Raw genomic sequence first — 14,012 nt, forward strand, 5'->3', positions numbered from 1 at the left:
ATCTTCTAAGTGTCCTGCCAATGAAAGCAACCTTTGGCTCGCCTTTCCCACAATATTATCTATGTGGTCTTTCCAACTGAAGTTGTTCATAATACCCAGGTACTTAGTTGAAGTGACAGCCTTGAGAATTGTACTATTTATCGAGTAATCGAATTCCAACAGATTTCTTTTGGAACTCATGTGGATCATCTTACACTTTTCATTATTTAGCGTCAACTGCCACCTGCCACACCATACAGCAATCTTTCCTAAATCGCTTTGCAACTTATACTGGTCTTCGGATGACCTTACTAGATGGTAAATTACAGCATCATCTGCGAACAACCTAAGAGAACTGCTCAGATTGTCATCCAGGTCATTTATATAGATCAGGAACAGCAGAGGTCCCAGGACCCTTCCCTGGGGAACACCTGATATCACTTCAGTTTTACTCGATGATTTGCCGTCTATTACTACGAACTGCAACCTTCCTGACAGGAAATCATGAATCCAGTCGCACAACTGAGACAATACCCCATAGATCCGCAGCTTGATTAGAAGTCGCTTGTGAGGAACGGTGTCAAAAGCTTTCCGGAAATCTAGAAATACGGAATCAACTTGAGAGCCCCTGTTGATAGCGGCCATTACTTCGTGTGAATAAAGAGCTAGCTGCGTTCCACAAGAGCGATGTTTTCTGAAGCCATGCTGATTACGTGTCAATAGATCATTCCCTTCGAGGTGATTCATAATGTTTGAATACAGTATATGCTCCAAAACCCTACTGCAAACCGACGTCAATGATATAGGTCTGTAGTTAAATGGATTACTCCTACTGCCCTTCTTGAACACTGGTGCGACCTGCGCAATTTTCCAATCTGTAGGTACAGATCTATCGGTGAGCGAGCGGTTGTATATGAGTGCTAAGTAGGGAGCTATAGTATCAGCGTAATCTGAAAGGAAGCTAATCGGTATACAATCTGGACCTGAAGACTTGCCAATATCAAGCGATTTGAGTTGCTTCGCAACCCCTAAGGTATCTACTTCTAAGAAACTCATGTTAGCAGCTGTTCGTGTTTCAAATTCTGGAATATTCGATACGTCTTCCCTGGTGAAGGAATTTCGGAAAACTGCGTTCAATAACTCCGCTTTAGCGGCACAGTCGTCGGTAACAGTACCATCAGCACTGCACAGCGAAGGTATTGACTGCGTCTTGCCGCTTGTGTGCTTTACATACGACCAGAATTTCTTCAGATTTTCTACCAAATTTCGAGACAATGTTTCGTTGTGGAACCTATTGAAGGCATCTCGCATCGAAGTCCATGTCAAATTTCGCGCGTCTGTAAATTTTAGCCAATCTTCGGGATTTCGCGTTCTACTGAACTTTGCATGCTTTTTCCGTTGCCTCTGCAACAGCGTTCGGACCTTTTTTGTTTACCACCGGGGATCTGTTCCATCTCTTACCAATTTATGAGGTATCAATCTCTCAGTTGCTGTTGCTACTATATCTTTGAATTTGAGCCACATCTCGTCTACATTTGCATAGTCAGTTCGGAAGGAATGGAGATTGTCTTTTAGGAAGGCTGCTAGTGACACTTTATCCGCTTTTGTAAATAAAATTATTTTGCGTTTGTTTCTGATGAATTTGGAAGAAACTGTATTGAACCTAGCTACAACGACCTTGTTATCACTAATCCCTGTATCAGTCATGATGCTCTCTATCAGCTCTGGATTGTTTGTGGCTAAGAGGTCAAGTGTGTTTTCGGAACCATTTACAATTCGCGTGGGTTCGTGGACTAACTGCTCGAAATAATTTTCGGAAAAAGCATTTAGGACAATCTCGGAAGATGTTTTCTGCCTACCAGCGGTTTTGAACAAGTATTTTTGCCAACATACCGAGGGTAGGTTGAAGTCCCCACCAACTATAACCATGTGAGTGGGGTATTTATTTGTTACGAGACTCTCAAGCTGTCTCTCTGCCGTTCCACTCTCGAATGGTACGCGGGAAAAAAAAGCACTTAAATTTTTCTGTGTGAGGCCTGATTTATTTTATTTAATTGTGTTGATCATTTCTCCCTATGTAGGTGGGTGCCAACAGATTGATTTCACAATTGGACGAGAAAATTGGTGACTGAAATTTCATGAGAAGATCCCATCGCAATGAAAAACGCCTTTGTTTTAAATTGTGTATCATGTCTGTGGCACTATCTCCCCTATTTTGTGATAATACAAAATGAGGTGCCGTTATTTAAACTTTTTTGATGTCATCCATCATTCTCACCTGAAGCGGATCCCACACCACACAGCAATACTTCAGAATAGGGTGGACAAGCATGGTGTAAGCAGTCTCTTTAGTAGACCTGTTGCACCTTATAAGTGTTCTGCCAATGAATTGCAGTGTTTGGTTTGCTCTACCCACAACATTATCTATGTGATTGTTCCAACTTTTGAAGTAGTAATCCCTAAGTATTTAGTTGAATTTACAGTCTTCAGATTTGTGCGACTTATAGCTTAATCGAAATTTAGCAGATTTCTTTTAGTACTCATGCGAATAATTTCACACTTTTCTTTATTCATACTGTATTGTGCATTGAAACTAATAGAAAAACAAATCTGTACTGAAGAGACAGACTTAAAGTAAATGGAGTGGTGTATATGATGCAGTAGATAAGAAACTCAAACTAACCTAGGTAGAAATTGAAGCTGCATGCAAGATTCTTTGGACAAGACTCGGTATGGTGGGTGAGCATAAACTTATAACTGGATCTTCCTGTCAACCACCAAACTCACCAACAGACATAACTGAAATTTTGAAGAGTACCCCTTGTCAATAGCTTGCATATTCCTCAATCTTACTGTCATCAATTAGTATATAACATTTTTGTAACTGCTGTGTGTGACAAAACATCTTTTGAAATAATATGAAATGTATTATCTAAAAACCATCTAGAACAGATAGCTCAAAAGCTCAATCATGATGGATATGCATTAGATCTGACAGCAACAAATAGATCTGACCTCTTTGAGGATGACCACATTGAATGAGGTGGTTGTAGTAACAATGCTTATCAAAGTTCAAATAACAACTAAAACGAGCAGAAAGATATACATGTTGTGCAAAAGAGGTAGTCAAGTGTCATACCTCAAAGAGGAACTTCAGACCTTTAGATCTGGGCAGGAGCCTGTAGAGGCACTGTGGTTGAACTTTAAAAGAATAGTTGACCAAGCTCAGGACAGATGTACACCTAGTAAAACTGTTCGTGATGGGAAGGACCCTTCATGGTATGCAGTCTGTGTAAAGAAACTTCTAAAGAAATTGTTATTACTGACTTGTAGATGTAAAACAAAGCATAGGATTGTAGACAGAGAGTTGTTTGACTGTCAGAAGGGCAATATGTGAAGCCTTCAATGATTACCATTATGGAATCTTATCGAAAGACCTCTCTCAAAACCTAAAAAAATTCTGGTCATTTGTAAAGACTCAGTGGCACCAAAATTAGAGGCTATACCCTCAAGAACAATACAGGAACTGACGTAGAGAATAGGAAAGCAAAAAGAGAAATGTTGAAAATGATTTTCTAATATTTCTTTAAAAAGAAAATGCAGGAGTACTTCCCCAGTTTAATTCTCATGTCACTATAAAGACAAGTGATATTAAGCATCACTGAAATCACTGAAACTGAACAAAGTTTTAGGACCTGAAATTGTCTTTCAAAACAATGCTGGAGTTACTATCAGGACAAGTTACAAAACAAATGAAAGGCCAAGGAACCAATAAGCAGCAGGCAACCATTTGATGAAAGTATAAAACACATGATGGTTACCGAGGTGAAGACAACCTTAAGACCCATGTAAAATAAAAAAGCTCCTTTAGGTATTCTGACTGAATCCCTATCAGATTCTGTACAGAATTTGTGGCAGAGTTAACCCCATTTTAACTTTAGTGTACCATAGATCCATCTAACAAAAAACTGCTCAATCTTTAGATGGAACACTGGTCTGCAAAACAGGTAATTGGAATCATCAAACAGATTACTGTCCAATATCTTTGACATCTATCTGTTATAGAATCTTAATTCATATTCTGAGCCCAAATGTAATGATGTATCTCATATAAAAAGACTTTCTGTATGCTGACCAGCATGGATTCTTGAAACATCAGTATTCCAGAACTTAACCTGTGCTTTTCTTACATGACATCCTGAAAGCCATGGATCAAGGCAGTCAGGCAGATGCCTTATTTCTTGATTGCATTCATTACGTCATATCACATTATGTAGAACACATCAAACAATAAAAGCAATACAAATACAATAAAGTTGAAAAATCAAAGAGCAAATAGCTTTTTCAAAGAGTAATTATTATTCCATGTTTCACATCATATTTTTCACATAAACAAATATTTTGATATTTTGTATTGCATACCTTCTGAAGTAGCCTATGTTCTTTCTCAGGGCTCAGGCTATTTCCATACCAAATTCCATTGGAATCAGTCAGAGATTTAATTGTGGAAATATAATTGACACAATTACCTCCACATTTAATGTGATTAGTATAAAAGTATAGATTAAACAAATTGAGGATTATATAAACATTGTATTCGAGCTGTTACCCATAGCTGTGCTTGAATACCAGTAAAATGAAATGAAATGTGTGTGTATGGCTGTATTGGGCAGGAGACCCCCTTCGAGATGTTTGGCCACTTCGTGCAAGTCTTTTTATTTGATGCCACTTTGATGACTTGTGCATTGATGGCTATAAAATAGTGATGAGGACAACACACACGCCAACCCTGAGACAAAGAAATCTGACATGGCTGAATGACAAACGCAGGACTGTGTGACTGAGTGTTAGCAATGTTAACCTCAAGGGCATGATCTGTTGATGCGTATTTATTTTATTATGGTGAGTTACAGTAATGGTACTAAAATAATATGTAGACTTTGTAAAATTATTAAATATCAATAAACAGATAAACAAAAAATGAAAGAAAAAATGTACAGTTAGGTGCAGTGCAGTAATACAAGCTGCCCTCATGTATCTGCCTGTTACCCCCAGCTGCACTCACATATATAATAATCAAATGCGGCCTAGCTAAAAGCCTCCCAAACTCTAATGTAAAGGCATGGCATTTATCTGTTTATTGTTCAGCATTTAAATGATACTGCTTTGTGGTTCTTCAAGTGCCTCAGAATGTATAAGAGATGCATGATGTTCAGTGGCTAAATGTGACATGCTTGTGACTCATATTAATAAGGAAGTAGGGTTTAAACATGCTGAAGACTGCATAAGCATTGCATTCATTATGCTCAATCACATTGTGTAAAATGTACCAATCAATAAAAGCCATTCCACAACTATGATGAAGTTCAAAAATCAAAGAGCATGTAGCTTTTTCTGAGATTAATTATTGTTCCATATTATGCATTATATTCTTCAAATGGATAATTATCTTGTAATACATACTTCTAAAGTACATAGCCTATTTTCTTCCTCAGTATTTAAGGTATCTCCATACCACAAGAGCATTGCAGGAATGATGAACATAGCGTAGCTCTTGACCCAGATGTAGTCCATCGTTTTTTCATGGACTCTGTAACTGATATTAGGAACAAAATTGAAACAACAAACTCTAATGCAAGTGATCTACTTAAGCAAACAGAAGCTGGGAACTATACCTTTAAATGGAGGACAATCACACCCACTGAGATCACAAAGGTAGTGGCAAAATTCTCAAACTCCAAGAGTATGGACTACTCTTGGTTGTCCAATAACATAATTAAAAAAACAGTCCATATAATTAGTGAACCATTGGCCTTTCTGTTTAATAGGTGCCTAGAGTTTGGAGTTTATCCTACAACTCTAAAAATATCGAAAGTTATCCCAGTGTATAAAAAAGGGGACAAACAAGATCTCAAAAATTACCGACCAGTTTCAATAGTTCCCATTTTCTCGAAAATATTTGAATCTCTTATTTATAACCAACTAAACTACTACTTTGAGTCACATAACTTACTCTCTAATAGTCAATTTGGCTTCCGCAAGGGAAGAAATACCACCAATGCTGTTCTTTCAATTGTGAATGGAGTAATAACAGCCTTTGAGAATAAAAATAAAGCATCACTTCTTTTATGTGATTTAAGTAAGGCATTTGACTGCATTTCTCATGATATCTTACTTGCAAAACTCAAATTCTATGGTGTACTAGACTCTGCATTGGCAGTAATTGAATCATACCTAAACAATAGGAAGCAGTTTGCCTCTGTCGGAAACAAAGACTCACAATTGCTAGATGTTAAGACAGGAGTTCCACAAGGTTCTGTCCTTGGGCCCTTCTTTTTTATAATTGCAGTCAATGATTTACCCCATTGTATCCCCAATACTGTTATCTGTTATGCTGATGACACAACTTTGCTTGCTCAGCATGAGAACATGTCAGTTCTGGAAGATATGATGCGAGATGGCCTGGAAGCAGCACTAAATTGGTTCTCATCAAATACACTGCTTTGCAATCCTGATAAAAACCAGCAGATTATACTAGGATTGTCAAAAGAGATAGAGGTGAAAGCAGTTAAAATTCTAGGAATTCATGTAGATTCTAAGTTAACGTGGGAAACACACATCAACCATATCTGCACAAAATTGTCTCGAGTTATGTATTTAATGTGGAAACTGAGAAGCCTAGTGACGAAAGAATATTTAAGAGTTATTTATTTTGGACTCTTTCAGTCACATATAGAATATGGACTGCTGATATGGGGACACTCTCTTCACATCACTGAAGTTCTAAAAATTCAGAAGAAAGTGATAAGGGCAATGAGCAATTCTGGTAGATTAGAGCACTACCGGCCACTGTTCATTCAGCTGAAAATATTAATAGTTATTAATCTTTATATATACACCTCAGCATTGTATGCAAAAAAACAATATAGCAGATTTCGAAATGAGAGAAAACATACACCACCATAATACCAGAGGCAAAACAAAATTAGACATACCTAGGCACAGGCTGACAAGAACAGGAAATGCCCATCTAATCAATAGTATAAAAATATTTAATAAACTTCCATTTTCTTCTCGGTCGGCTCACATAAGTAGCTTCAGGAGCAAGCTACTAAAATGGTTACTAATCAATCCTTTTTACAATATAACAGAATTTATGAATATAAAATCAATTGACATTAATTTTTAAGTATTTCATTATGTGATGTCACTGAATGTATTTATCTTATGCTATGGTGTATGTTAGCATCTATGGGTACTATTTGCAATGTTCATTTAGCTTTAAGATATTATTCAAGGAAAGTGTTATATTATATCCATGTAAATTGCCTATTCCACCTCAGGTGGTCAATGGTGAATAAAGAATAACTGAAGAATAACACATTCCATGAAAATTTGTACTGCAGTTTAGTCATGGAAGTATAGCAGACAGAGCTACTTTTGCATTTATACTATGAGGGTCATTCAATAATTAGACGAATTGGTCTGGAGAACAAAGTGTTTATTTTAACAAATTAATATTTTTTCTGCTTTTCAACATAATCCCCCTGGACATTTATGCACTTGTTCCGAAGGGCTAAAAGCTTTTTTATTCTGGCTGCCAGGAACTCATTATCTTGATGTTTGAACCAATTTCTCACAAACTTTTTCATGTCCTCATTGTCCTGGAACCTCTTTCCATGTAATGCCTCCTTCAGTGCACCAAATAAATGGACATCACTAGGTGCTAAATGAGGACTATAAGGGCGATGAGGTAGTACTTCCCAGCCCATTATGTCCATGGTTTCGGAGTTTAGTAGAGAAATATGAGGACGTGAGTTGTCTTGCTAGAGAATCACACATCTCTCTCGTGACTGGCTGCACCTTGTTTAAAAGCAAATCCGAGTAGAATTGGCTGTTCATCTTGTGCTGTTCTTCAAGATAATCACAAAAAACTGGACCTTCAGCATCCCAAAACACCATCAATATGAGTTTTTGTGCTGATGTCTGGGTTTTGAATTTTTTCTTGACAGGTGAGTTGGTGTGCTTCCACCCCATGGTTTATCTTTTTGATTCTGGCTCTTAATAGTGAACCCAAGTTTCATCACAAGTTAAAATATTGTTAAGGAAGTGTTCACCTTCTCTTTCATACCATTCCTTTAGCTCTGTGCACACTGTCAACATTGTTACCTTGTGTAGCCGCATCAATTCCTTTGGGACCCAACTTGCACGTGTTTTTCGGTACTTCAGCTTGTTACAGATAATGTTATACACAGTACCAGTACTAACTTGAACCTTATCAACTATCATTCCCACAGTCACTCAGCAGTCGGCATGAATAATGTCATCAGTTCGACTTCCAAATGAGGGAGTTGAAACTGGAACTGGCGCCCCAGAATGGTGTTTGTCAGTCTCTGAGTCACGACCATTTTTGAACTACTCTACTCACTTGTAAAAATTTGAACGATTCATATAACCTTCACCATAAACTTTAAACATTGTGCAGTATACGTTCACTGGTTTCTCTCCTTCAGCAAGTGAAAAACAAGTAACAGAATGTTGTTCAACTAATGTGGCGTTTCAAGCAGACTCACCATTTTGAAATGTATTTTTGAGGTTATAAACAAAACAATGTTGATACATCCGCTGATCAGGGCTCACCCCAGCAATACCAACTTAAAGCCATAGAAGTACCAAACTTTCCCTACTAACAGTTTTTTCCCAGACCAATTTGTCACTTTAATTATTGAATGACCCTCATATTAGAGTGGATGTGCAACTCATTAATGCTATATAACTGTATATTTGAATGTCTTTAATCATAATTTATAAAACAGAACATTCAGATGTAAACAGTTTAAGATATCCCATTCCATAAAGGAAACTGCGCAGAACATGTTCCAGTAGACAGATAATACATAAATAAATGAAGTGCAGTGGAATCAGTATTTGTGTAGGTGATATATTATGAGAAAAGTCATAGTATATTTACATATCGTTTTAAGTCAGACATAGATCATTGAAAATAAAGACCCTCTGTATTGAATTTCTGGAATCAGACTTTTTCAATCATATTCCTGCAAAATTTTGGCAGTGCTGGTGTTATTTTTAGCATGTCATTTATTCCATTAGATTCTTTGTATGAACAGCTATATGCTTTTTTTTTTTATTTTGAAGGCCATATCCCTTTCCTTCTTTTTTGAAAGCAGATGCATTATCAAATATTAAACAAAAGAATGCAATGAAGAGAAAAAAACATTATATTGAGATTTGTGTGTAGATATTGTAGTGCCTTGAGAATTTTGGGGTAAATTCTAGAGACACTCGGTCTTCCATCATCTTGAACACTCGATATTTTAAGTATGAGTGTGGGAGAGTGGAGGTGTTTCAACCATGCCACCAGTTTCTGTGTGTGCAGGATGGACGTCTGTCGAGAGAATACTGCAATCATGGCAGTCTATCGGGGCAGACAAGTGTTTGCCACTTGCACCATGGAAGCTGTATGTGACATACAAGGAGAAAGCACGCGTTATTCTTTGATGGTGTAATGATTGTAATTGTTATGAACAAATGAAATGTGATTTGACTAGAGACTCTTAATCTTCATTTGTTGGAATTGCTAGTTATGTTAATTTAATGTGTTTCTAACCTGTGGATATGCGAGAAGACTTACTTGACAGTGTTTGTTTATGTTGGGAATGAGACTTGTGAAAGTTTGATGTTTAAATATACATTGTTAAGAGGACCAAAAGAAACTGCGTATGTCTGCTTATTTTTATAACTAGAAAGAGTCTTGAGAAATTTCTATTCCTAGCAAATACACTTTGGTGACAAGGAGAAAAGGAGATTGCAGCAGCAAGCTAACTAGCAAGGAAAGTCGGCTGACCATCTCTAGTAAGTTGTATCATTAAGGAAGTGGGAGTTTACACACATACCTCACCTATTAAGTCATCCAAAGTGTTAGAATATTTTGTGAGTTTCTTTATTGATCTTTTTCAGGAAATTGTATTTGAGAGTGTGAGTTCCAGAAGTGTGTATGATAAAAAATCACTTCAAAACATTTTGGCTTTTTGTATTTGGCTGGTTGCCTCATGCTAAAATGTGCCCTGACATGGGAAATTATTAATTAATGGATGGGATATTGTTTACTCAGATGCAGAATAGAACATAAAGCCAATTATGCCATACCTATCCCAGGGTTGGCAGAGCCTAAAGACAAGCTTGTTGGTACCAATTTAAACTTTATAAATTCATGTTTGTTTCAGAAAGAAGAGAGAGAAATTTTAGAAACATTTCCCACAGAAACTAAATATTGATAAAAAAACAAAGTAAAATTGGAAAGATTTTCCATATCCTTCATGCCCACAGGCATCTTTTCTTTGTGAAGTATGAGAACTATGTGCATAATTCCACAGGGCTCCATACTTGGACCCTTGCTCTTTATTCGCTATGTTATGACTTCTCAAACTATATAGCCTTCATAAATGTCTTATATGCTGATGATATGACCAGGGTCTCCACAGGTGAGTGTATGCAAGAGGTGGTAAAAAAAAATAATAATGAACTTTTTGAAAAACATATGGTGTAGTGTATTGCTAACCAATCATATAGACAACACAAAAATGGAGGAAATTTATTTTAGTCTGAAGGTATGGAAAGAAGAGAATCACAGTGTCAAACTATTGGGACTAAAAATAGACCAAAGGCTCTCATGGGATGACCATATAAGCTATCTGACAGGCAGACTTGCACGTATGATATTCTTGCTGTATAAACTAAGATATTCTGTCAGTGAAAGTTTATTGATGCTTTGCTACTATGCATTCTTTCAGTCACAGCTGCAATATGGAATTCTGTTATTGGGTAATTCAACTGGCACAAACTGTGTATTCAAATGTCAAAAAAGAGCAATTAGATATGTACAAGGACTGGGTCCAAGAGAAACATGTAAGGAGCACTTCAGCCTATTAAACATGATGACCCTCCCAAGTCCCTATATGTATAACTGCTTAGTATACATAAAAGAAAATATACAGCAATTTACACAAATGAATTTACATTTGCACAGCACTTGATACAACTGCATGCTTGATATAGGCCTACTGTATTCTAGGCTGTCACTGACACACAACAGTCATGAACACCAAAAGTCTAAAGTTATTACTGGCACACTCAGTTGAAACCCTCAAGCTGTTTAAATTTAAGGAGGTTTAAAAATGAAGCATATTACTCAATTAGAAGAATATCTTGGAAGTAATTTGGAGCGAATGTATAAAGAATGAAATAATGTAAATGTCATTAACTATATGTGTAAAACTGTATAATTAATTCTTGAATGAAATAAACAATGAAATAGTGTAACTATCATTAACTAAATGTGTAAAACTGTAATTAATTCTTGAATGTAAACTACATAATGATTGTTACTGAAATCTTCTGATTAGTAAGAAGTTTATGAATCTATGTGTATATGTAAAATGATAATGTGTGTAAAATGTAACTACTAATACACACACACACACACACACACACACACACACACACACACACACACACACACACACAGAGGGTGGTCCATTGATCGTGACAGGGCCAAATATCTCATGAAATAAGCGTCAAACGAAAAAACTACAAAGAACGAAACTTGTCTAGCTTGAAGGGGGAAACCAGATGGTTGGCCTGCTAGGTGGCACTGCCATAGGTCAAACAGATATCAACTGCGTTTATTTAAATAGGAATCCCCATTGTTTATTACGTATTCATGTAGTACGTAAATAAGTATGAATGTTTTAATTGGACCACTTTTTTTGCTTTGTGATAGATGGCGATGTAATAGTCACAAACATATGGCTCACAATTTTAGATGAACAGTTGGTTACAGGTAGGTTTTTTAAATTAAAATACAGAACGTAGATACGTTTCAACATTTTATTTCGGTTGTTCCAGTGTGATACATGTACCTTTGTGAACTTATTATTTCTGAGAATGCAAGCTGTTACAGCGTGATTACCTGTAAATACCACATTAATGCAATAAATGCTCAAAATTATGTCCGTCAACCTCAATGCACTTGGCAGTACATGTAACGACATTCCTCTCAACAGTGAGTAGTTCGCCTTCCGTAATGTTCGCACATGCATTGACAATGCGCTGACGCATGTTGCCAGGCGTTGTCGGTGGATCACGATAGCTAATATCCTTCAACTTTCGCCACAGAAAGAAATCCAGGGACGTCAGATCCGGTGAACTTGGGGGCCATGGTATGTTGCTTCGATGACCAATCCACCTGTCATGGAATATGCTATTCAGTTCTGCTTCAACCGCACGCGAGCTATGTGCCAGACATTCATCATGTTGGATGCACATCGCCATTCTGTCATGCAGTGAAACATCTTGTAGTAATATCGGTAGAACATTATGTATGAAATCTGTGTACATTGCACCATTTAGATTGCCACCAATAAAATAGGGGCCAATTATCCTTCCTCCCATAATGCCTCACCATACATTAAACTGCCAAGGTCACTGATGTTCCACTTGTTGCAGCCATCGTGGATTTTCCTTTGCTCAATAGTTCATATTATGCCGGTTTATGTTACCACTGTTGGTGAATGATGATTTGTTGCTAAATAGAACAAGTGCAAAAAATCTATCAACGTCCCGTAATTTCTCTTGTGCCCAGTGGCAGAACTGTACACGACGTTCAGAGTCGTCGCCATGCAATTCCTGGTGCATTGAAATATGGTACGGCTGCAATCAATGTTGATGTAGCATTCTCAACACCGACGTTTTTTAGATTCCTGATTCTCGCGCAATTTGTCTGCTACTGACGTGCGGATTAGCCACGACAGCATCTAAAAACCTACTTGGGCATCATCATTTGTTGCAGGTCGTGGTTGACGTTTCACATGTGGCTGGACACTTGCTGTTTCCTTAAATAACATAACTATCCGGCGAACAGTCCAGGCACTTGGATTATGTCATACAGGATACCAAGCAGCATACATAGCACACACCAGTTGGGCATTTTGATCACAAGAGCCATACATCAATACGATATCAACATTTTACACAATTGGTAAATGGTCCACTTTAACATGGGTAATGTATCACGAAGCAAATACCATCCGCACGTGATACCACGTACTTATATGTTTGTGACTATTACAGCGCCATCTACCACAAAGCGAAAAAAGTTGTCATATTTCTTTATGTACTACACGAATATGTAATAAAAAATTTGGGTTCCTATTAAAAAAAAACGCAATGTTGATATCTGTTTGACCTATGGCAGTGCCATCTAGTGGGCCAACCATAGCACCATCTGGTTTCCCCCTTCAAGCTAGACAAGTTTCGTTCTTTGTAGTTTTTTCGTTTGACGCTTATTTCATGAGATATTTCGCCCTGTCACGATCAATGGACCACCCTTTAGTAACAACTATACTTTTATGAATATGTAAAACGCATTTTGACTAAACCAATTGTATGGTAAACATGCTGAATGACAAATAAATAAACATATTAACACAAGAGCATCTGTTAAATGTTGCTGACTGTATGGGTGTGTGTGAAGTGTGATGTTCATGTTGGAGGTGATGAGAGAAGGAAGAGGGTGAAACCAGATGCTGGCACATAGCCTACACTCCTGGAAGAGGACCGAGGGGCTGGCTGAGCTTAACCCCCACGTTCAATGGATGGATTACCATCGACAGTATTGCATAATTTAATCCAGGACATTGATGCAAAAACTGGTGACCAGGTACGCCTGATGGTGCTTAACTTTGGGGATCTGACGGGAACTGGTGTAACCACCATGGCAAGGCTGTTGACACCAAAAAATACTGGTTGTGACAGCAAACCCATAAGGAACAGGGTGTGAAGCAAGTGCATTAGTTGCACTGTTCAATGCCAGCCCAAAAATTTACAACTATTACATTTTATACTTAGTGATGTCAGATGATATTTGTATATTTAAGATGCAGAGTGCTCTGCTGCAGGAAGTAAATTTATAAATCATGTGAGACAGAAATAGTGACCTAACCAAAATTTGCTTA

General features: G+C 37.4%; 1 protein-coding gene across 1 annotated transcript in view; it reads left to right on the forward strand.

Annotated features, from left to right (window-relative positions):
- The first annotated feature begins 13,907 nt into the window (after positions 1–13,907).
- Positions 13,908–14,012, forward strand: part of LOC126267908 (dynein regulatory complex subunit 7-like) — a 283,625-nt gene continuing 283,520 nt past the window's right edge. The window contains exon 1 of the mRNA XM_049973218.1: positions 13,908–13,958. Coding sequence (XP_049829175.1) covers positions 13,908–13,958 — 51 coding nt within the window. The remainder of the gene's footprint in view (positions 13,959–14,012) is intronic.

The sequence above is a fragment of the Schistocerca gregaria genome, chromosome 4 (genome assembly GCF_023897955.1).
Source record: "Schistocerca gregaria isolate iqSchGreg1 chromosome 4, iqSchGreg1.2, whole genome shotgun sequence".
Lineage (NCBI taxonomy): Eukaryota > Metazoa > Arthropoda > Insecta > Orthoptera > Acrididae > Schistocerca > Schistocerca gregaria.